At 41.0% G+C, this 23,241-nt stretch overlaps 1 protein-coding gene across 1 annotated transcript; it reads left to right on the forward strand.

The window, feature by feature from the left end:
• The first annotated feature begins 17,883 nt into the window (after positions 1 to 17,883).
• LOC118581768 (olfactory receptor 52W1) lies at positions 17,884 to 18,879 on the forward strand. Its single transcript, XM_036184223.1, has one exon. The coding sequence runs from the start codon at positions 17,884 to 17,886 to the stop codon at positions 18,877 to 18,879; it is 996 nt and encodes a 331-aa protein (XP_036040116.1).
• The last annotated feature ends 4,362 nt before the right edge of the window (positions 18,880 to 23,241 follow it).

A 23,241-nucleotide genomic window follows, 5' to 3' on the forward strand; every position in this document is an offset into this window, starting at 1 on the left:
GATGCCCACTATAGCTGATGAGTGGCTGGAAGTGAAGAAACAGAAAGAATTTGAGTGTGTGCAAAGGCACAAAGGCAGATGAAAACTTGTGAATTGCTGAGCTCCCAAGAGAAAGCTCATCTTGAAGATAGTGGCTAGGGTGTAGGAATGGCTTCTGGCCCTGAAGGTTTCATTTGCACAGTTTCTGTGGCAAGGTGCTTTAGAACCAACAGAAGCTGCACCTGCCTCCATTCACCATGGCCCCAGTGTCTTCACCCACCTCCACCTTTTAACATTCGTTCTACCATTCCCATCCATATAAGTACAAATTGCTCTCTACACAGTGTAGCATGAATCTTAACAGGTCTTATTAATAAAATCAAATCTGAAGCTAGGTATTGGGGTGAATGCTGGAAGATCAGAGAAACAGAACAAGCTACCTCACCTTGCCAATTCCTCAGCTGATCCTGTTTCCTTAGACTGGAAGCCTCTGAGTCCTCATCCAGAATGAATCTCAGCTGAACTGTGCTGCTCAAAATCCTAAAAGCTTAACCAGCTAAAAGCTTCTAGTTTCTGGTCTTCACGCCTTATATACCTTTCTGCTTTCTGCTATCACTTCCTGGGATTAAAGACGTGAGTCACCATGCTTGGCTGTATCCTTGAACACACAGAAATCCAGGTAGATCCCTGCCTCTGGAATGCTAGGATTAAAGGTGTGTACTACCACTGCCTATCCTCTATGTTTAATATTGTGGCTGTTCTATTCTTTGACCCCAGATAAGTTTATTAGCATGCACAACATTTTGAGGAACACAATACCACTACAACACAGCTTGTACTTGTTCCTTCCCTGACATTTTATTCTGTATTTACCTAAATTTCCTTCCCTTTCCTCTTCATTTTGCCCAAATCTTAGCCTTAAAATAGCTCCTCAAGACACACCACTCTGTAATGTATTCTTAATATATCTCCTTCCTGAAGATATATTAACTAAACTCGATTATATGTAATCAGGTTGTTTATGTGTCTATTACCTTGAACATTTCTCAGGACAGCTGCCCTCATGACTCCCTGTGATGGACATGGAGAGCCAGGTGGAAATTGGAAGACAACCAGGAGATGTTTGTCCACTGTGACCCAGATTCACAGCCTCCCTGAAGGCAGTGAACAGGGGCAGCCAATGAAACTGAAGGAGCAATATTCATCACCCTCCTCATGAACCTGTGCTTCACAAAGTCTCATAAAAGACCTTTTGATCAAGTCTAAACCTTATCTGTGTAAAACCTGAAGCCCACAGACCCCTCTTCCAGTGAAACTCTCTTGACAAAAGTGAATCAGTCTATTCTGTCCCCCTGGCCTTTGCCAGCTCCAAGACGGCCCTGCCTTCTCCCTATTTGCTCCTTCATTCCAGAAGTAACCAAGCCTCCCTGTTACTAAAACGTGTTCTAAATCCCTCTTGTCTGAGCTCTCCAATGCTCATGGAACATTTGTCTCTGATGCTAATTATCTGTCAGCTGTCTCGTCAGTGGAAAAAGATAGTCATTAGTAATCTAAACAAGACCTTGAAGAAAACTCCATGGGGCTAGGTATAGTGACAAGTACCTAAAATCTCAGCACTCAGGAAGTTGGGGCAGGAGGAAGGACACAAATTTGAGGGTAGCCATGGATATATAGTGAGTTCCAGACAGACCAGAGTTAGAGAATGGGTTCTTATTTCAAATAAATAAATACCATTCAAGAAAGGAGAAAAATTAAAACTACAAAGGCATCACGTAAAAACTAGACAGACATTCTGATAAACATGTTCCAGGAGTCATACAAAGGAATAAAATTCTCAGTTCAAGAGTCCATCCTCCTGCCTCTGAAAATGTATTTGGTAAAAGCACAACCCACTTTAAGGAACAATGGGGCTACAAATGGACACGAGGGAGAAAGCAGAACCAGACCCCAACAGGTAAAGGCCAAGCAGTCTCATCACATGATACCTCTCAAGCGAGATCTCTTAAACATTTGCTCAGAATCTACTCGGGAGAAACTGAGCTTTGTTGGAATAATCACTAAAGTAGGGGTGCTGATGGGACTGCTCTGCTTTTATTTTAAGGAAGGGAGTGTTGGTAGGACTGCTCTGCCTTTATTTTAGAGCACCACATTCAAGTTTACAGAAACAAAAGCCCCACCAGAAAACAAATTCATTTTTCTTAGAAGAAAAAGTATCAGTATTTAAATCTTTATTACTTGTCTTAAACTCTGCTACTTATTAATTTATCCCTCTTTTTAATAACGCAGTATGTGCCAGATACAAGCTCTCAATTAATCCCTTCTCTCTGCTTGCAACTATATGATATAACCACAAGACTGAGATGGCAAGGACCTGGGCAGCTGTTGATGAAGTCCTGTAAAGGATGCTACTGACTGGAAAGGAGAACTGTCACTGAGTACTCTCTGGGGCCACCATCTCAGCCCTGCTGTTACTCTGCCAAACACTGAAGGGTTCTGGGTTCACAAAGGTCAGGAAATAAGGGTCACAAACAGGCACACATAGTCTCACAGAAAACACTTCCTAGGGCTCTAAAGGAATATTAGCATGATTTTACAAAAAAAGACAGAGAGCCAGAATGGTAGAGAAAGGCCAGGAGCCGTGAGAATGAAGGAGATGACATGGTGAGTGGGAACTCTGACTTATGGAGCCAGACCCAGATGAATGATCTCAGCTACGTCACCTTACTTCTGCATGCCTCTGTTTTCTCCTCAGCAATGAGAGAACAACAATCAATGTGGAGGGGCAACTGTGAGGGTTACAGAGTTCACCTGGACAGCACACTGAAAAGTGAGGGCTGTTGCTGTTACCTCACCTTCATTGCTTGTTTGACCACCAACCTACCGTACTGTTTCTGAAAGCAAAAGGCCTGAGCACCATGCTAGAATGAACACTGCTGTACTAAGATCCTATTCTTCACCCAGGTAAGACCAAATGAATGCCTTTCCCAGGAGGAAAGAGGATGTTTTAAACAGAGGAAGCGCCAAAAAGAGAGTCTCCTGCAAGCAGGTCTCTCAGAACCTGGTATCTCAGAACCCAAACCTAGACCCCAGACCAAGACTTAGCCTGGCTCAGAACCACCCAGAAGACTTCCTTCAAATGCTTTGAAAACCACACATCTGTCTCAACAGAAACAAAGAGAAAGTGTCTCTGTCATCTACAGAAGTTCCTGGGACATGGCGGAGTGTCAAGGGTAACTGTAGTGCCAAGAGAGCTGGAGTAGAGGCCCCAGGGAAGATGTCCAGGCTAGGAATCAATGCTTCCTCATGGCTCCTATCCAGGCTCTGTTCTTTTTCTTCTCTGTGCCAAGTCCTACCTATAGATGTTGCCATTGTCCATTCCATCCTTCTGGAGTTACACAAAGGCCTTTTGTATCTCTACAGTCTGAATTTGGAAGATTGTTAACATCATACTATATTAGAATGTACTCACAAATCCCATCCTATATAATTGTTAGATGACTCCATGAACTGCTTTGTGCCTAGCTGATTTACCTAGACATTTATTAATACACATATCAATTTCACTTTGCCATCTCTCTTGCAAATGCATTTCGTAGTTCATGTGTTTTTCACCATTCAGACTCTAGACTGCACACTGAAGCTGATCACCTGCACACTTTATAGCAGGATTACTGCAAGCTGTGCCACAAGAAATGTGTTCCTCTTCAACTTTTCTCATGAACATGCCTCAGTTATACATACTAATGAGGTACAGTTTAACTATCATACGTGCATTTAATAGGGAGATCCCATTTGGAAAACTCTTACCTTTTAATGTGTTGGTAGTCCTCACCCTGCTCACAGGCACTCAGAAAGCATGTCCCATGTTTTCACAATCTAAAACCAGCATTAGCTGTGCTGCAAAGGCACCGAGAGTTCCTTAACTCACTGTCACATCTTTAGAGAATTGGTAAGTCATTTTTAATTAACAAATAAAAATATATGTATTGTATACAGCACTATATACATACACACAAGTACATCTAAAAGCATTGTGACATATCTAATAAAGAGAAGTATTACGTGTATTATTTCGCATCATTTCTAGTGACAACATTTAAAATCTACTTTTTGAGTAATTTTAAATATATAATATGCTCTTATTAACCACAGTCACTATGGTACAAAATAGACCCCTTGAATTTATTTCCCCTGCCTAACAAAAATTTACATGTTCTTACTGATGTCTAAGTCCTGGACCCCACAACCTCTGCTTCTAAGCATGACTCAAGTTTTTTAATGAATTAGCAGTTCAAGAAAAATGCCCACCTACCTATTGGTTTAACCGTCTATAAATATTTTGGGGATTATATTCAAATTTGAGTGACACTATGTGTCATGTGTGATGATCATCTGCCGTGCTCTGGTGATGTAGCAAAACTGCAGCAAGTCCTAACTCCATACGCAACCTCATCTCTCCAAGTGTCTACATCTGCTCTACACAATGCAGGACAGGGAGACAAATTGCGGTGGATTTTTCAGGTTTGAACCTGATACCCAGATTACCAAGAAAAAAATGACTTGAACAATTCTCACGTGGGCCAATGGTGTGGCTCAGCAGGTAAAAGCACTTGACACACAAGGCTGAAGACCTGATTTAGATCTGCAAAACTCACAGGAGAGAAGCAACTCCTAAAAGTAGTCCCCTGATCTCCATGCGGCATCCACGACACATGTGTCTCACACACACACACACACACACACACGTTAGGACAGGAGTTCATGGCGCTAATCAAAAAGCCTGTCACATTACTAGCATCGAAGAACTCTTTGAACAAATGAGCTATGAACTGGTGAACAACATTTATCTAATATTGTCCTTGTTCCACCAGCAGGAGAGAGTGGCCGGGAACAAATGAGCTATGAACTGGCGAACAACATTTATCTAATACTGTCCTCGTTCCACCAGCAGGAGAGAGTGGTCGGGATCGAAGCGATTCCTGTGAGTGGTCCACTGGCACTCCTTTCCTTCTGCAGTGATCCGAGCTGCCTTCACATTTTATCAAGAACTGATTCCTCGCCATATCCTCCTGCTCCCTTCCAGTCCCCTCTCTGGACTCCCATTTCTGTCTCTCCCAGTATCAACCATAAGTCCAATGATGTCTCCCCACCTAAGTTCTGGCATGGTGCGATCTCTCTCTCCTATATTTTGTCCATGTAGCTCCTGTCTTTACTCCCACATACGCATTTCCTCTCCTAACTTCAGTCTTTGTCCTTCTCAGACACACACACACACACACGCACACACACACACACACACACACGCACACGCACACACGCGCACGCACACACACACACACACACACACATACACACACACACGCCTGGCCCTCCTCCTGCCACCACCAATGTTCTTAAACTCACCTATTACATGGCAGTGTTTGCTGAGGAACTGAGAAAGTGGTAGAGAAAGCTAAAGGACCACTCATTCTGAGAAGAGAGACACAATAGGAAAAAGACTACACACTGATTATGTCGGCTTGTGTGCTATCACTGCTCCTTGCCTGTGGGGGACCTTTATAGCTAGATACTGAGAGGCCATGGGTATCCTTCTCAAGAGGCAGGTGTCAGTACCACCCCTGGGATCACCAAGCATGCGTCCAGGGAACCTCAGGAGACATGAAAACCTTTCCACTGGTGCCAGCAGGAACACTAATTCTAAGGATAATGAGTAACCCCAGAAAAAAGAGACAACGTGGAATAGTATCAGAAATCCTAGCAACATAGTGGCATCCAATGTGTTAAGCCTTTAATATATCCCTGTCACTATTTTGAGTTTTTAGCACAAATTGTATCATTTAATTCTCAAAATAACCCAAAAATAAAAGACACTATTATTATATCCATGTTTTAGATTAAAAAATAGAGGCTGAGACACTAAATAGTTCGTATATAATATAAAATTCTGAAACTGAATATATAAAAGTGTTCAGACTCAGCCCTAAACTCAGTCCTTGACTAATTATGAAGCAACCCTGGAGGGCCTATACCTCGAGGTAATCTCAAAGAAAAGGCGACAGAACTAAGGAAAATCTGATTTAAATTCTTGTATCATTAAAAGCAAAATGCACAAGTTCATGATCATTATCGGATAAATGCAAATCAAAACCATAGCGAGATACCACTGTGTACCCATTAGGAGAGCTACCATTAAAAATTAAAATTAAGATTAAAAGAAAAAACTTAAGTTGGCCAGGATATTAGAGACTATGCGTTGTTGATGGCAGTCTCAGATGGCACAACTGCTCTGGAATCAGCATGCCAGTTCCTCAAAAGATAAAATTACTATATGACCCAGTACAGTAGTTCCTCAAAAGATAAAATTATTATATGAATATCTGGCAACTCCATTTCTGAGCATACACCCAAACTGCAAGCTGGATGGCACAAAAACATCTCAAGATCTGACAAATGTGTTACATTACAATTAAAAGACTCTGTGCAACAAAGGAAATCATCCCCAGAGTGAAAAGACAGCCTGGAGAGTGGGGAGGGTTAAATTTTTGCCACACAAGCATGAAGATCTCACTTTCTATCCCCCAAAAACATTACAGTAAGATGAAAAGAAGAATCCATTTATGTGCTGATTTCAAGCAAAGCACTGGGGCTGCTCCTTCAATCTCAAACAGGGTGTTGTCCTAAGGAAAGGAAGTGCAAGCTGAGGAGAAATGAAATTATTTCAGGAACACATGATGAGACTCAAGCTGATTTTGTTTTATTAAGGACACATAACCCTGAAACATGCTGTCATTAAGAGAATCAATTCTGGACTCACATTGACCTGAATTTAAATTCAGATTCATTAGATGTTTGGTGGTCCTAAGTAAGGTACCCACTCAACTATATCACATATAACATAGAAATAATATCATCTAGCTCCACACTGAGATGATACACATACAATGCTTAGCCTACACCTGACTCCTAAGGAGTATTTGGTAACTCATGAGTTGAGAGTTGTTAAGTCAATGCACATCACTGAAGAGTACAGTCTTTACAACCTCAATGAGGAAAAGACATAATAAACCATATATAAAAAGCATATGGCCTAGACATGCTTTTATCAGAATTTAAGTTTCCTACAAGATAAATGACACAATAAAATCAGAAGGCATCAGCCGGGAAGGTTGTATTTCTAATGTAAAACAAAGGGTTTCTCTCTAGAATACTTACAACCATCTACATGCTTATGCAAGAAGGAAAACAGCTGGCTAGAAAAACAGACAAAAGAAGGAACTGGGGAATTTCCAGTTGAGAAATCCCAAATAACCAATAAATGCATGTAAAATCCATATTAAAACAAGATAATATTATTAATTATAGTCATAAAATATCAGTCTGATAATATAAAGTTGTCAATGGTGTTTAAAGAAATAATATTTTGCATGAAGTTGCTAAGTTAAAGAAGTCAAATTAGAACAATTTTACAATACTCTTCTAAAAAAGAAATGTGCATATCTTATAATCCACAATTTCACATGGAAATATGCTCTAGAAAGACATGAAACTTTCATATCTTCATTTATATAGAAGATGTGTACAAAGTTGTCAATACTAGTATACATAGCAAAATAGCCAGAAGCACTTTTAAATATATTTTAAAATACATATTTGGTATAATCATAGGCTATTAAACTATATAGCAATTAAAAAGGGTGATAAAAAATCTGCTAACCTGTATGAGGCAAATTAAAAAAACATAATTTCTGTATATAATAGGGATTATTTCATGTAGGTATATAAAAGCACCAACTAAGAAAAGCATTAAAAATTCATAGTAATTATTTTAACATGAGAGAACAGGACATCATAAGGGATAAAAGAGACTTTAGTATCTGTAATTTTTATTGCCTGTATTAAAAATAGCTGAAAGCAAGTGGGATAAAGCATTACCAACTGACAGTCTTGGGCCTCCTGATTCTTGTGCATATTCTTATTCTTTGTGCTTTTATATGCTGGTCACTTCTAAGATAAAAGTGTGATTTTTTTTTTTTTTTTAGTAAAATACAAAAAATAAAAAATGCTAGCGACAAGAGGCCAGTAATGAGAGTGCCGCAATGTTCCAGAATAAGCTTGAGACATAAAAAAGGACACACTCCAGTGGAGACGGGAATGCCTCGGACACACCAGGTCCTGATGAGAAGGCCGTGACAGCCGCTTGAATGCTGTCTTACTACATTCGAGCTATTGTGGTGATAAAGTGTTGTAGACTGTGTGGCTCAAACAACCAGCATTTCTGTCTCACAGTTCTGGGGGCTGAGAAGTTCAAAATCAAGGAGCCCACTGAGGAGGCTCCCAGGGGGAGTTCTGTTCCTGATTTAGAGTCAGCTAGCTAGCTGCCTTCTCACTAAGACATGAAGACACAGGGAGAGCGGAGGGAGAGAGGATGCTTGCTCTTCCCATTCTTCTAAGAACACTCATCTCATTCAGAGGGTCTCATGGTCTCAGTTAAGCCTAATTATCTCCCGAAGCCTCATCTCCAAATATCACAGTGCGAGTTGGTGCAACATATGAATTGGGGATACAACTATGCATTCCCCAACAAAATGTAATAAGACCATTTATCCATCTACAGCATTGTGCTTGGCATTTAATGAATTCTTAATAACGTTTGCTGAATCCTGTGTGCAGCATCAGTACTTTTCCTGCTTATGCGTCACCCATGCAGTGTGGGTTTAGAGGGAAGGAGATAGTACTGGTGGCAACAATAAAAGCACTGTCTCGTACCTTAGAGAAATTGTGTTGTTTTGAAACAGTCTCATGCTAGGCCGTGGTGGTGCACGCCTTTAATCCCAGCACTCGAGAGGCAGATCTCTGTGAGTTCGAGGCCAGCCTGGGCTACAGAGCAAGTTCCAGGAAAGGTGCAAAGCTACACAGAGAAACCCTGTCTCAGAAAAGAAAAGAAAGGAAAGAAAAAAGAAAGAAAGAAAAGAAGAAAGAAAGGAAGGAAGGAAGGAAGGAAGGAAGGAAGGAAGGAAGGAAGGAAGGAAGGAAGGATCTCACCCTGCAGCCCAGGCCAGCCTTAAACCAATAGAAATCCCTCTGCTTCAGCCTTCTAAGTGTTAGGATTACAGGCATGAGCTACCATGTCTGGATGGGAAGTAATTTCTTGATGACCCCAGCCAAATTCCAATAAAGGGAGTCACTTCAAAAGGCTTCTTCTAAAAGCTGAGAAATCTTTACAAGAACTCAGATCTTCTACAAGGAAAGCTTTTGGAGAAACATCCCAGTACAGGTCCATGTCTTCAGCCAGTATTAGTATTATTAACATTAATAATAATAATAATAATACCTCTTCCATGCCTTTCCTGGAAAGAAACAAAACATTCTGTATGTTGAAGGAGTTCCTCAGTGTCCTAGCCCAGTCTCATAGGTATAGTATTAGGAGACTGTGACATCAGCATACAGGATGGTCTTAGTCACTAGTTAAATATAGGCAAAGATGATGTCAGTCCCAGAACTCTATGGTTAGAAAGGGCAATTCTGTTCCAGGGGAAGAAGAAATATATAGGAAGAGTAGATAATACACACAAGGTTAGCAAAACTAGGCATGGCAGTTATGATTACACACTACTAATCTCAGGTACTGAAGAAGCTGAGGAAGGGGGATCATTAGTTTGAGGCCAGTCTGGGTTATGTAGTGAGTTCCAGTATAAGTTGGATAAATTAGTGAGATCATCATCTTAAGAAAAAAACTAAGTACTAGAGATATAACTCAGTGATAGATCACTTGCCTAGAGCATTATGAGTCCTAGATTCAACCCCCAGTGAGGCAAAAAATGCACACATACATATATACATATGTAAATACCTACTAGATATGACCTATTCTGCAAGATCGTGAGTTCTACAAGATACTACTATCAAGAAGATGGAGAATAAATAGTTCCTTTTTCAACCTGGTGGCCTCATTACAAGCACATCTACTACCCCCAGGAGCAGAGACTGACAGTGTCTAGTGGTTTATAGACTATTAGGGACCTTCACATTTAAGAGGTGGAAGGCCCAATATTGGCCGGAGTGATTGATGCTAGAGGACAGACTGGGTGTGGTGATTCCACAATCTTTCCACATTTCCATATGGTAGTACCACCTGATCTTACAAGGTCTCTCCTCTTCTCTGGATTTAAGGGAAGATGAGGCCTTAACTACTGTGATGCTGCTAGTTCCACAGGGGTCTCATACTGACCTGGTAATTGTGGTTTGGCATGTCAGAGTTACTTAGGATTCTGAAAGAGGATTCAATGTTGAGTGGCACCACTAAGCCCAAGGTTCCCTGATATGTAATCTACTGTTTAAATGGGTAGGTAATATGTGTTAGTGTTCACAGACCATGTAAAGTTTAAAAAGGGGGGGGGGGGCACTGGAAACATGCTGCTATCTGACAAACCTGCTCTATGGAAGATGATGGCAGCAGCTACACTAATCAAAGTAAGAGTCAGATTCCCAAACAGAGCCTCTCTTATCCTATTTTCCTATGCCAGTATCAAAGCAACTGAGAGGTTCGATGTCCTCTTCTCTATAGGGGTCTCTGCAAACATAACGGATGTCAGAGTAACAATCTGTGTCAGGAAAGAAGGAAATCCAGTTCAGGGCAACTCAGTAGTTGATGTTGGTTAAAACTTCTACAATCTGACACCAAGCAGTCTATTGTGGGTATATTAAGTATAGTACAATTTGAAAAGAAGTTTCCTGGTGTAACACAATCCCATGTGCACAAGGAGGCATGGTTACATAGAAACTCTTCTCAAAGTACATGCCATTTCTATGCAGATGGGTTCTGAAAATAGGCTACATGTATTATCTTAAGGGCCTAGAAGCAGATCTGGTGTGGTCTCAGTCATAGAGATAGCACAGAAGTTACCTAGGTTATTAACTATCTCTGGTCCTGCTTGTGGGGGTCTGGAGGAAGTCTCTGGCCATACAGATAGTGCAGAGGTCATCTAAACTATTAACCACATCTGGTCCTGGTTCTGGGAGCTTGGGGGAGCCAGGTATAACCTGGCCCTACAGATAGTGCAGAGATTGCCCAGGCTATTAGTCACCTCCATTCCCAGGCTTCTGGACAGAAAACATGTTATACATCTTTTCCTTTGGAAGGACAGCCCAATGTGTTTAACATTCCTTGTTTCCTTAATGCTATCTATGAGCACAAGGACCTTTTTGTCTTCAACACTTCTCTTCCCATGCTACTACGCACAAACCTGGGAGGTCTCAAATCTTCCTATGGGAAGCAAGCCCTGCCACATTAGTCCTATAAGGTCATAGGTATATTGTCAAATCTTCTTCTTAAGCCAAGTAACCCCAATATGCACTCAGAGAACTTCTATAAATATGATCTAGGATCTAGAATACCAACAAAGTAAAACTTTCTAAAAACAAATCTATAGGTGAATCTTATAAACTCAAAATATAGCAGGTTTCCAAGAAGTCAGTTACTTCAATTTTAGATTTGTTGGATCTAAGAGGTCTATGAAATATCTTATGAGCCATTTCTTATATACAGCCCAAACTCGTTGGATTATCTCTTGAAGCCAAAAGCATTTTTCTCCAACTCTCCCCATAGCTGTCCATCTACAGTTCCTACCTCCTGAGTATTCCCCTCCTTCCTCAAGCAATCATTACATTGAACTGGGACCACCCACCAAAACCAAAGTCTCCTGAATTATTTGTCCCAGGAACAAGTACCTGTCATCCATAACTATACTTTTAATACTTCGACCCATGTGCTAAATTTCAGCTGAAATACTTAGTGGTGACAAAGAGCAAGTACACCAAAGCCAAACTATTTGAGTTTGTGTATTAGCTTTGCTGTTTGTTGGCTATGACTATTGGCAGATTATTTTATCTTGTGCCATAGGGTTTTTTGTTTGGTTGTTTTATTTTATAAAACAAGGGAAAGATTTACACTTACTTTAAAACCTATTTGGAGGTGAGGGCTTGGCTCAGCATATGCATGTGGGAAATAAATGGTACTATTACCACTGATGCTGAGATTTTCAGATTCCTCTGGGGAGAATAAGTGTGGAACATTCCTTTACACTATGTGAATATGTGTCACTGTGATTAGGTTAATAAAGAAGCTGACAAGCCAATAGCTGGATAGAGGTTAGATGGGACTTGCAGGGAAAAAAAAAAAAAGATTGTGAAAGAGAGGAGGAGTCTCTGAGAATCAAGAGAAGTCACCGAGAGTAGATGAACTTGTTGTACTGAAAAAAAGATATCGAGCCACATGGCAGAGCATAAATAAGAAATATGGGTTAATTTAAAATATAAGAGTTAGCTAGTAAAAAGCCTGACCTATTGGTCTAGCATTTATAATTAATAAGTCTCTGAGTGGTTATTTGGGAGCAGCTGCTGGAATAGGAAAATGCCACCTACTTATGACACCCAACATGAGGCAACATAGATCTACATAAAGCCTGAGAAAGCTTTAAAAAAAGAGAGGTTCCAAACACACAGAAACCAGAGTCAAACTCAGCTTCTTCTTGGTCAAGCTCCATTTCCTAGCAGCAAACCGTCACAGCCCCTTTAGGAGGCAGCTTCCTTGGCCCAGTGACTAACATGGGTGCAGCTCTTTGAAGAGGCCCTGCTACCAAACACTTAAATGGGTTTATGATCAGTGGGTGGTATGTTACTTGGTGGCAGCATGGACTCAACAACTTCCCAGAGCTGGGGCGGTAAACATGGCTCCCACCAGTATCTCCACTATGAGGCTAAGCTCTCAGAGAACCAAGTGAGGGTGGGGAGGAATGAGCCAACCATCAGCTGCCATGCAATGGCACCATTCACTAAGCTGAGCATTGCCAGCGACTAACACAGCAGCTTAAGATTCATTTCATGTGATCTAAAAACAATACAGATGCTCAGTAAAGACAGATCCAGATTTAAAAAAACAAAAACAAAAAAAAAAAAACTCTAAATGGGTTACAGTGCCTTTAAAAATATACATGGGATTGGGAGAGAAAAGAGAAAGGGTAGAGACAGTCATAGATTAAAAAATGTTTAAAACTATAAAGTAAATTCCTTAAAAAAGAATAAAGTAAAAAAGCCATGTAAAAGTGAAAAATACACAGAGAGTCTGGATTCTGTATGTTATTGTGTTGTCTTTAGTTTTCTGGTTGCTAATGAAGGAACAACAGCTGCTGAGACACATTGGATATAAAAACTGCTGGATTAAACCAACCTATATGTTTTTAAAATGTCTTCACTAATGAAAATCAAAGATATGGCACTGCGGGGTTATGCTTTTTTCTCCACAGGAACTGATATCATTCCAAGCTGATCTGGATCAGGTTTGATTGGGGAAGACATCCTGAAATCTTGACTACAGACATAAAGAAATATACCTAGAAGAATGACAAGACACATGATGCATATTTGACCTGCTCAAACATAAAACAAAAAAAATCACCTTTGGCTGACTTATGTACAATGCACAATCTATACTTGTATTAATACAGACATGTATGTTACCTTTAAAACTTTATGTATTTTCAGAACAAGGGAATCAGACACCAATGAAAATGAATGGCACACATGATCCAGCATCTCAGAATGCCCCTGTTACAATCTCCCCAGAATCCTACATCCAAAACAGCTTCAAGGTTGCTGGCTGAGATGGTCCAACCTCACAAACTACTCCAGTCAAAAACCTAACAATTATCTTGATTTTCTCAAGGTTCCCCCAAAGAAGTCAGTGCCCACAGACAACAGGAAGTAGTCTAAAGAATAAAGCCCACATTCCCAAGAGATGGGGTATGGGAGGGTTTTGATTATTCAATGAATTATGAATGTTTGTCATTGTTTAGGGGGTTTGGTTATAAGTTATTAGACACAGTCAGAAAAAGAGCTAAACAAAAGAGTTAAATTCACCGGGCGGTGGTGGTGCATGCCTTTAATCCCAGCACTCAGGAGGCAGAAGCAGACAGATCTCTGTGAGTTCAAGGCCAGCCTGGTCTACAGAGCAAGTTCCAGGAAAGGCTCCAAAGCTACACAGTGAAAAATTCAAAGATCTCTTTCTAAAGGAAAAAAAGGATAGGAATAACAGGAAAAAGGGTAGATTATTAAATCTACTTTAACCCAAAAAAGCAACTATTAATCTCAAAATATTTTACATTGGTATGGATTTTGGTTTACTGACACAAATTTAAAGTTAATTTTGTTATACTGTATGTATGTTTCTACTCTTGTTTGGGATATTTTGTTTATGCAGCTCATTTAAAATATAACGTATAATTAAAATACAGATTAATAGTCAACCTTATAGTCAGGTATGTTTTCAAGGTCATATACAGATATATTTAGATAGACAGATGATCTTCAAACAATCTACAAACTATGGCACTTAAGTTGTTTCAATAATATAAAGTTTTTTATGATAATGAGACATGTCTACTCCTGGCAGCACCAATCTACTTCAGAGAAGATGATGGGCATTGAAGAAACTCCATATGGAGTTTGGTTTCTTTATGGCAAAAGTTAGCCACTGGTCAAGAAACTGCCCATGCCTAAACTGTTGACAATATGTTGTCCAAATTGAACAAGCAGGACACAAAAGAAAGCAACTTCTGAACTTTGCCAAGACAAGGTGGGACAGTCCTTTAAAATTCCTGATTCACAGAAAAGTCTGGCAAATATCCTAGGCCTGTAGTCCAAAGATGGATGCCACAACATTGCAGAGGAACCCTGAGTGACTGTCCAAGCAGCCAGCTCTCTTTGTCATTTCTATAGTTTTGGAAGTCATTTGCTCTGCATTTCCTGTTTACTCAGGTAATATTAACATATTTCTCAGGTCTTTGATGGGGTTGAAGACTAGATAGTTATAGTTATAGTTCTCCCTAATCATGATAGAAAGTAAACTAGGTACAAAAACTCTAGACTCTTCAAGAGAAGATAATTGATGGAATATTTCCTCTATTTTGCCAAATACAAATGGATATTGTAACTGTAATTCTTACTTGATAACTGTTTTTATGTATATAATTTTACTATGTTAAAGTTAAAATCTTCCTTTTTAAGTAGACAAAAAGGGGGAAATGTGGAATATTCCTTTATATTGTGTGAATATGTCACTGTGATTAGGTTAATAAAAAAGCTGACTGGCCAATAGCAAGACAGGTAAAGGCTAGACAGGACTTGCAGAAAAAAAAAAAGAGTGCAAAGAAGGAGGAGAGGAATCTACGAGAATCAGGAAGAGACACAGAGAGATGAATTTGTCATACTGAAAAAAGGTATCAAGCCATGTGGCAGAACATAGATAAAATGGGTTAATTTAAAATGTAAGAGTTAGCTAGTAACAAGCCTGAGCTATTGGCCAAGCATTTCTAATTAAGAAGTCTCTGACTTATTTGGGAGTGGTTGCCAGGACAGGAAAGCTCTGCCTACAAATAAGAGGCTTCTTTTTCCATTGTATCAAGTACTGACCTCAGTGTAACTGCCTTAGTAGCTCTCCAACAACTTTGTAAACCACTGAGCACATGAGATTATAAACTACTGGAGGGCATCAGTTTCCATTATAGTAACTGCATCTTCCCCCATGTGGCACAGGACCAGGAACAAAAGAGTTTCAGTCAGTTCTGCTACAGTGCTGGTTTTGAAATGCAAATTTGTTCAAAGACAGTTGACACATTAGGAAACTGAGCACTGAGTTTCATGCTTATAAGTGATTCTGCAATTTCAGAAATGATAAACACAGAAAATTTCCCACAGATGATCCTGGCTGAGCAGGAAAACTCAGGATGTATTCTTCTTCTAATAACCGTCAGCTACCTCAGTTTACCACTGTAATTTCAACCCAATTCTGACAAGCCTTTCTACAAAACTCAAGTTTTTTCTCCAGATGAAGTGCTGTATTTATTGTATTATTTGCATACTTTCTAACCATATTATGCCTAAAACAGTTCTGTCACTTCTTGTGTGTGTGTGTGTGTGTGTGTGTGTGTGTGTGTGTGTGTGTGTGTGTGTAAGCTAGAGGTTGACTTCCTCAATTGCTTCCCATTTATTTATGGAGGCAGGGTCTCTTGCTAAGCCTAGAGCTACTAGGCTAGTTAGCTTGTTCAAGGGACTTCCTGTCCATTACCTAATTGCTGGGATTACAAGTAGGCCACCACATCCACTTGACTTCTATGTAGGTGCTAAGGATCCAAACTCTAGTCTTCATACTTGTGTGGCAAATACTTTATCCCATGAGCGATCTCCCTGTCTTCATTTCTACCATTTTCATGTGTTACTGATATTTTGGGGTGCCACATCCTTACTTCAATTTTTCAATAAATTCATAGTGAAATTGGTTTTCACTATGATTTTTGTATAGTGTGGTCATTTTAAGAATGCCTCTTTATAGCAGAAAGAACTGCATTCAGTAGTCTTCTGGTTGATGGTGAACAACACTTTCTCTTCTCCATGGATATCTAACTCCTAAAACTGTAGTAACAAGTGTATTTATCATTGAGGCTAGCAGATCTGCCCACAGTTGAAGGTAATAAATGTTTATTCATAACCAACTGCATGCTAGACAATGTGAGGCTGTGAAGACAATGTGTCTAATGAGAAGCAATGCCTGTACTAGGCTTCTACTCTAGTGAGAAGAGAGACAACCAGTTATTACAATAGAGTTGGGTAGATGCCATTATAGAATTATACAAGTTTTTTCCAACTACAAAAACCTCCCAGAGGAAGCGTTCCTCCTTCCCAGATATTTCAAAGGCTTTCCTTGCTTATCCCCTTTCCTGTTACCTTAATGAGCATGCTGAGTCTGTGAGCACTGAGCAAGGATACAGTACTGGGAAAGAGTTAATATGGCACAGGTGGGAGGGATAAGGGCCCTGAGGGATGCAGGTAGAACAGTCCCATAAAAGGCCCCAAGAGGCACCAGTCAAGATAAAGAGAGGCTGCCAGCACACAGTGCTCAGTGTAGCTCCTTAGTCAAGTCTTCTGCTTGTGGCTTTGTCTTCACTCAACTTTGAAGCTTCTGCTGGGGGACTAGATGCTTGCAAGGGACTCCATCTCTTCATCCTGCCTCCTCCATCAGAGGTGTTTCTTCACATATTTAGTTCTCTGGGATTCTGCCTCTGAGGCATTCCAGAAGTAAGACTCTCGTGGAACCCCCTTCTGGATCCAGAAGATGAAAGGATACCAAGAAGAAAAGCTTCTTTTCTGCTGTCATCTCTTTCTCTCCCTCTCCATTGCTCCCTACTCCCAACTTAACTCTTTACCTGATGTTCAAGATTACAACTTCAGCACCAAATCCAGAGTGATGTAAGTACCCCTTAGGCCCACCAAATCTCCTCTGTCATTCCAGGCTCCAGATCTTACCTATGACCCCATTATAGTTTCTCCCTGTCTTCCTATTCTGCCTAGTGTATTGGTACCCCAAATATTAATTATAGGATAGTTAAGATCACTGTGTCTACCTCTATTATAGAATCAAAATCACGAGGCTCAAAGTTCCTCCCAAAAATATAGTCAAGAGATAACCTGATCACTCCACACCAGTTTTCTCCCCAAATACAGAGACCAAGACTGACAGTCCTTGGACTCTGAGAAAGCAGTCATCTCAGCTGTCTCCCCAGATGGCCTCACAGTGAAGGATTCTGCCTATACCAGCGGCACCCCATCAGTCACACACTTCCTTAACCCTTCCTTTCTACCCCTGCCTCTGCTCTCTCTATAGCACTCATGGATTACTAGGAGAAAAGGATTCTCCCATTCTAGCTTGTGTCATTATCCATCCAACTTGTCCTAAGCAAAAATTATGTTCCTGAAACATTCCAGGCCCTTTACCAGTCCATGTATGGGTTTGTGCCACTGTGACATCCCCAGAATCTCTCCTCCTGTCCTTCCTCCATCAGGAACAATACCCCTATGAGACCCAAACCTCATTCTTACAAGATGGCACACAGTCCAACTCCACAGTCCAACTCCACCTTCAAATGCCCAGCTTTCTTCATATTGACTGGCATCCCAGGGTTGGGAGATGGCCAGGCCTGGCTGACACTGGTGTTTGGGCCCATGTATCTGCTGGCCCTGCTGGGCAATGCAACACTTCTGACAGTGATCCGGACAGACTCTACACTGCACCAGCCCATGTTTCTACTCCTGGCTACACTAGCAGCTACTGACCTGGGTTTAGCCACATCTATAGCCCCAGGGCTACTAGCTGTGCTGTGGCTTGGGCCCCAGCCTGTGCAATATGCTGTCTGCCTCATCCAGATGTTCTTTGTACATGCACTGACTGCTGTGGAATCTGGTGTGCTTTTGGCCATGGCCTGTGATCGTGCTGTGGCAGTGGGACGTCCACTACACTACCCTATTGTGGTTACTAAAGCGCGGGTGAGCTATGCAGTCTTGGCATTGACACTGAAAGCTGTGGCTATTGTGGTGCCTTTCCCTCTGCTAGTGGCACGATTTGAGCACTTCCATGCCAAGATCATACACCATGCCTATTGTGCACACATGGCAGTCGTAGAGCTGGTGGTAGGTAACACACGGGTCAACAACTTATATGGGCTGGCACTTTCATTGGCTGTGTCTGGTGTAGATATTCTGGGCATTGCTGGATCTTATGGGCTCATTGCTCATGCTGTGCTTCGGCTACCTACCCGGGAGGCCCGGACAAAGGCCTTTGGTACATGTAGTTCTCACATCTGTGTCATCTTGGCCTTCTATGTGCCTGGTCTCTTCTCCTACCTCACACACCGCTTTGGTCGTCACACTGTCCCAAAGCCAGTGCATATCCTTTTGTCCAACATCTATTTGCTGCTGCCACCTGCCCTCAACCCCCTCATTTATGGCGTCCGCACCAAGCAAATCAGGGACCGATTCTTAGAAATGCTCAAGTTCAGAAAAAAGCCATTTTAATGGACAGTGGGACCTTGAGGTAAACAGGGTAAGGAAACTCCCTTGGAGCAAAACCTAGAGTCTAGAAGTGTGGGTTATGTTGTCTTTGTCCTATATATGCAGAGAACTGTGATGACCCAAACGGTATTTACTGTGAAATCCTTGGTGTGTATACCACTGGCACCTGTAGACTTTGGCCTAGCCAGCCATGTCTTGCTTGAAAGGAGGCAAAGGCAGGTGCTGCACATTACCATGCAGGGAATACAAAAAAAAAGATAAAGGAACTAGTTGAGATTCTAAGATCTAATCTATTTGAGAATCTCCCTTTCCTCTCCCCACCCCATCATTTGAACCCAAGTCTCACTATGCTTAAATGTGTCGCTGTCTGTCTGGAGTTACAACGCTCTCTGTACCTGCAGTCAGACTCTATTTTCAGCCTGTTCTTGAGGAGTTACTCCACATTTTAAGAAACTGGAAAGTGTACCCTATAGTGCCAATCTACCCAGAATATGGGACTTTAAGACACTCCCAAAGAATTCTCTTGGTCTTGTGTGTAACCACTACTTTCCTCTTCCTTCAATTCCAATGAACATCCCCCAAAGCAATACCTACTACTTCTTTCTCTGAGGCTGGGACTTTGGGAGTCAAGTATCCAACTAAAGGATCAAGACATTGTAATCACTTATCAACCTGCCATTTTGTGTACCCTCAGCCAAGAATGGAAAATCCCCCCAATAAAATCCCCATCAGAACCCCTATGTATCCTGTTCATTGTCACTAGCAGCACGTGATTCTGGTGCAATATGATGAAATGGGAGTATTTCATGCTGCTGCCACTGCCCGGAGATAGTAAACAGGAAGTGGCACGGTGTTGCCCAATGGGGGAACTCATTTTCAGTTAAGGCTGAATAATGGAAGGAATAATATATAAGAGGCAGGGAGTCACAGCTGTAAAGTGAGAGAAAACTGCAGTCATCAAGTCTTGGTGTTAGTCAGAGACCTGAAGCAAGAACCACTCAGCACAGTAGCTCAGAGAGCTGGACCAAGCATCATGCGACATCACACAGATGGGATAGCTCCTGTGTAGAACACTTGTCATTTCTAGGGCTAAATGCGGTCTCACTAGAGCCCTTACAAACAAGAAAGAGGTACCTCAAAATGCCTGCACACTGAATCTGAATGACTGAAGAAGGCATCTAGTCCAGTATTTCTCAATCTTCCTAATGCTGCAACCCCTTAAAACAGTTCATGTTGTGGTGACCATTAACCATAAAACTATTTTCATTGCTACTTCATAACTGTAATTTTGCTGCTATGAATAATAATGTAAATACCTTTGGAGATAGTGGCTTGTCACAGGTTAAGAACCACTGGTCTAGTCAACCATGTATGAGTTTAGTTATTCCCAAAATTTATCTTTTTCATGAAGTTCTAAGTTTAAAAGATCTCCACAAAATGACTTTATAGAAAACTAACAAAATACTAGTCCTAGAGCTGGAAGAGATGGCTCATTGGGAAAAAGCCTTGCCTGAAAGCATGACAACCTCTGTTCAGATAGATTCCCAGCACCCACATAAAAGCTAGGTGCAAGTCTGTAACCCCAGTACTGAAGAGGAAGACAGAGAAGAGATAGGCAGATCCCTGGAACTCCCAGCCCATTCAGTGAACTCCAGGTTAAGAGAGAGATTGACCCAAAAGATAAAGAAAATGACAGAGGAAGACACCCAACTTCAACTCTGGTTCCTCCATACACATGTGTGTGCACACAAAGACATACTGAACCTGAGGATCACAAGCTAAGATACCCAAATCTTTCTCTTAAGAAATTTCCCTTTGATAAATCTATTCTGAGAAAATAACTGAGATGTGAACAAACATGTATGGCAGTAGAATATTTATTACATTATTATTAAGAAATATAAAGAAATTCCTGTGTGATAATCCCATATCACACATACTTATACACACACACACACCATTTTCCCTCTGATACATGGGAAATCATGTGCAATCAATGCTCATGAGCAATGAGTCTGCCACCATCCCACTGTGAGAGACTGCTCTAAGGCACCTTCAGCTCCTAGCTGTGCAGATCTCCCAAGGTCGCTTGTTCCAAAGCTGTGTGCTCAGAATGTTTTTCCTTCAAGCCATAAATCTAACACATTTGTGTTTTGTTGACAATGGATACATACCTACCATGTGATATGTTCAGAAAGCTTTACCAGCACATTCTCATTCTTCACAATTACCTGAGAATTAACAATATGCCCACAGCCCACCACCTATATTGTCAAAATAAATAATCTCTGTAGGAACTTTTTTTCTATAGCTTTGGCCCAAACCCTAGTCCCATCCATTATGATCTTATTTATAGTCTTTATTTCACTTAGTGTAAATATTCACATATTTTAAAAAATGTTGATATGTTTGACTATAGGGCACCTTCAATCTCAACTGGGATATTCCTTAACATTTGAAATATTATTCCCTTTCATAAACTGAAAAATTCTCAGCTCTAGTACATATTTATCCCAAAAAGCTTAAAATAAAGCATCAGGAGTTTACATAATTATCCCTGCAGCCTGAAACAAAGGAGTATTAAGGATCTTTATCACTTCAAAGTCCTTACTGTCAGTGCTATTCTATGCTGCCATGAGATTCAGGCAGATAATCTCATGTTCTGTGCATAAACCATCCTATTTATTTACTCCCAGTCTCCATCCAGATCACTCTGATATCCTCAAGGTGACCAGTGCCTCTTTCCAAAGATACCACAGAATGATGCCACATGGGAAGCAAATCCCAGGAAAATACAGACCAACAGCCCAACCCTTGGGCTCACCAACTCATCCAGACTCAATTGCCATCTGTTTTTCTTCAGTATCTTTCAGTCTCAGACTCTGAGCAAAAAGGAAAGAGATTTACTCAACATTAAGGTAGAGCAGCATAGAATTTAGGGAGTCTAGAGATTCACAGGAATCAGAAAGCAAGAAAAGGGCAGAAGGTGTGGGCTTCCAACTGAGTAGTTTATCAGAACCCAATCTGCCCTTTGAACCCATGTCCATGAACAAAAATTCTAAAATCTTCTGCTTCCTAATTTGACCAATAAGCACCAATAAGACGCACTGATCTCATCCATCTCTTCTCATTCTGGATTCCCCTTGTCATCTGCACAAGAATCACTCTCTGCCTGTCAGTCAGCTCTTCTACACTGCACAGGTGCAGAGGTACATGGTTCTGTCCCTTCTACTGGTCTCTATCTGCCTCTTACTCCACTTCAGTGTTCCTTATAATTTCTCTCAGGAGGGAACAGAGTTGCCAATTACACTACACTATATCTTTTCCTTGTCGAACAAAATGAAAGGATGTGCTAAACTAGGTGTGATGGTATACCCCTGCAATTGTAGCACTTAAGACAGAAAAGACAGAAGCACCACAAGTAGGAGGCCAGCTTCAGGGACACAAAGATATGCTGGCTCAGGGAATGGAGAGAATGTCTCAGGGGTTAAAAGCACTGGCTGCTCTTCCAGAGGACAAGGGTTCAATTCCCAGCACCCACCTGGCAGCTTACAATTGTCTCTAATTCCAGTCCAAGGAACCTGATGTCCTCTTCTGGACCCCACTGGCACCAGGCACATACATGATGCACAGACATACACGTAGGCAAAAACATCTAAAAACGTTAAAAATTAGAGCCCTAATATCAAAGATGGTATTTTGTGAGGGCCTTGTTAAACATATAAAGAAGAAATTTGGTTTTGGTTCTCTTAAGAAACCCAAGGTTTCCCATTTGGATGGATGTGGCTTCTCTTGTATCCTGCTCACTTCCTTCTCACTAAGCCGCATGTATTTCTCTCATCACACACTGAAATGAGCCATGCAACAGCACCCAGAGGAGCTACTGTTCAATAGTAAGAGCTAGAACCCCCGATCTGTTACTAACTATTCACTGTATTGTTGGCTAATTAATTTTTCTGAACCTACTCCAGAAAAGAAGCTGGGCACAGTGCTATATACCTGTAAACACAGCATTCAGGAATCTTGAGGCAGGAGGACTGCTGTGAGTTCTGGCAGTTTGTAGCAACATAATGAGTTCAGAGCCATTCTGGATTACATAGTGGGGCTCTGTCAAAAAAAAAAAAAAAAAAACAAAAAACAAAAAAAAACAAAAAACAAAACAACAACAACAACAAAAACAAAAAACAAAAAAACCACACAAGAGATTCCTAAAGGAATCTTCTAAGATACCACATTCAGTGTCTCGCACAGACCCTAGCACAGACGAGTTCAATAAATATCTGACATTAATTTCTTGGCAGATCTGTCTACTGCCACTCACTTGCTAAGAGACCTGGCACCCATCCATTTAGTTCTGAGGAGATG

Source organism: Onychomys torridus, chromosome 1, assembly GCF_903995425.1.
Source record: "Onychomys torridus chromosome 1, mOncTor1.1, whole genome shotgun sequence".
Lineage (NCBI taxonomy): Eukaryota > Metazoa > Chordata > Mammalia > Rodentia > Cricetidae > Onychomys > Onychomys torridus.

What these genes read in the sequence shown, in the direction of transcription:
- LOC118581768 (XM_036184223.1), top strand. Translation starts at nt 17,884, where the DNA reads ATGAGACCCAAACCTCATTCTTACAAGATGGCACACAGTCCAACTCCA.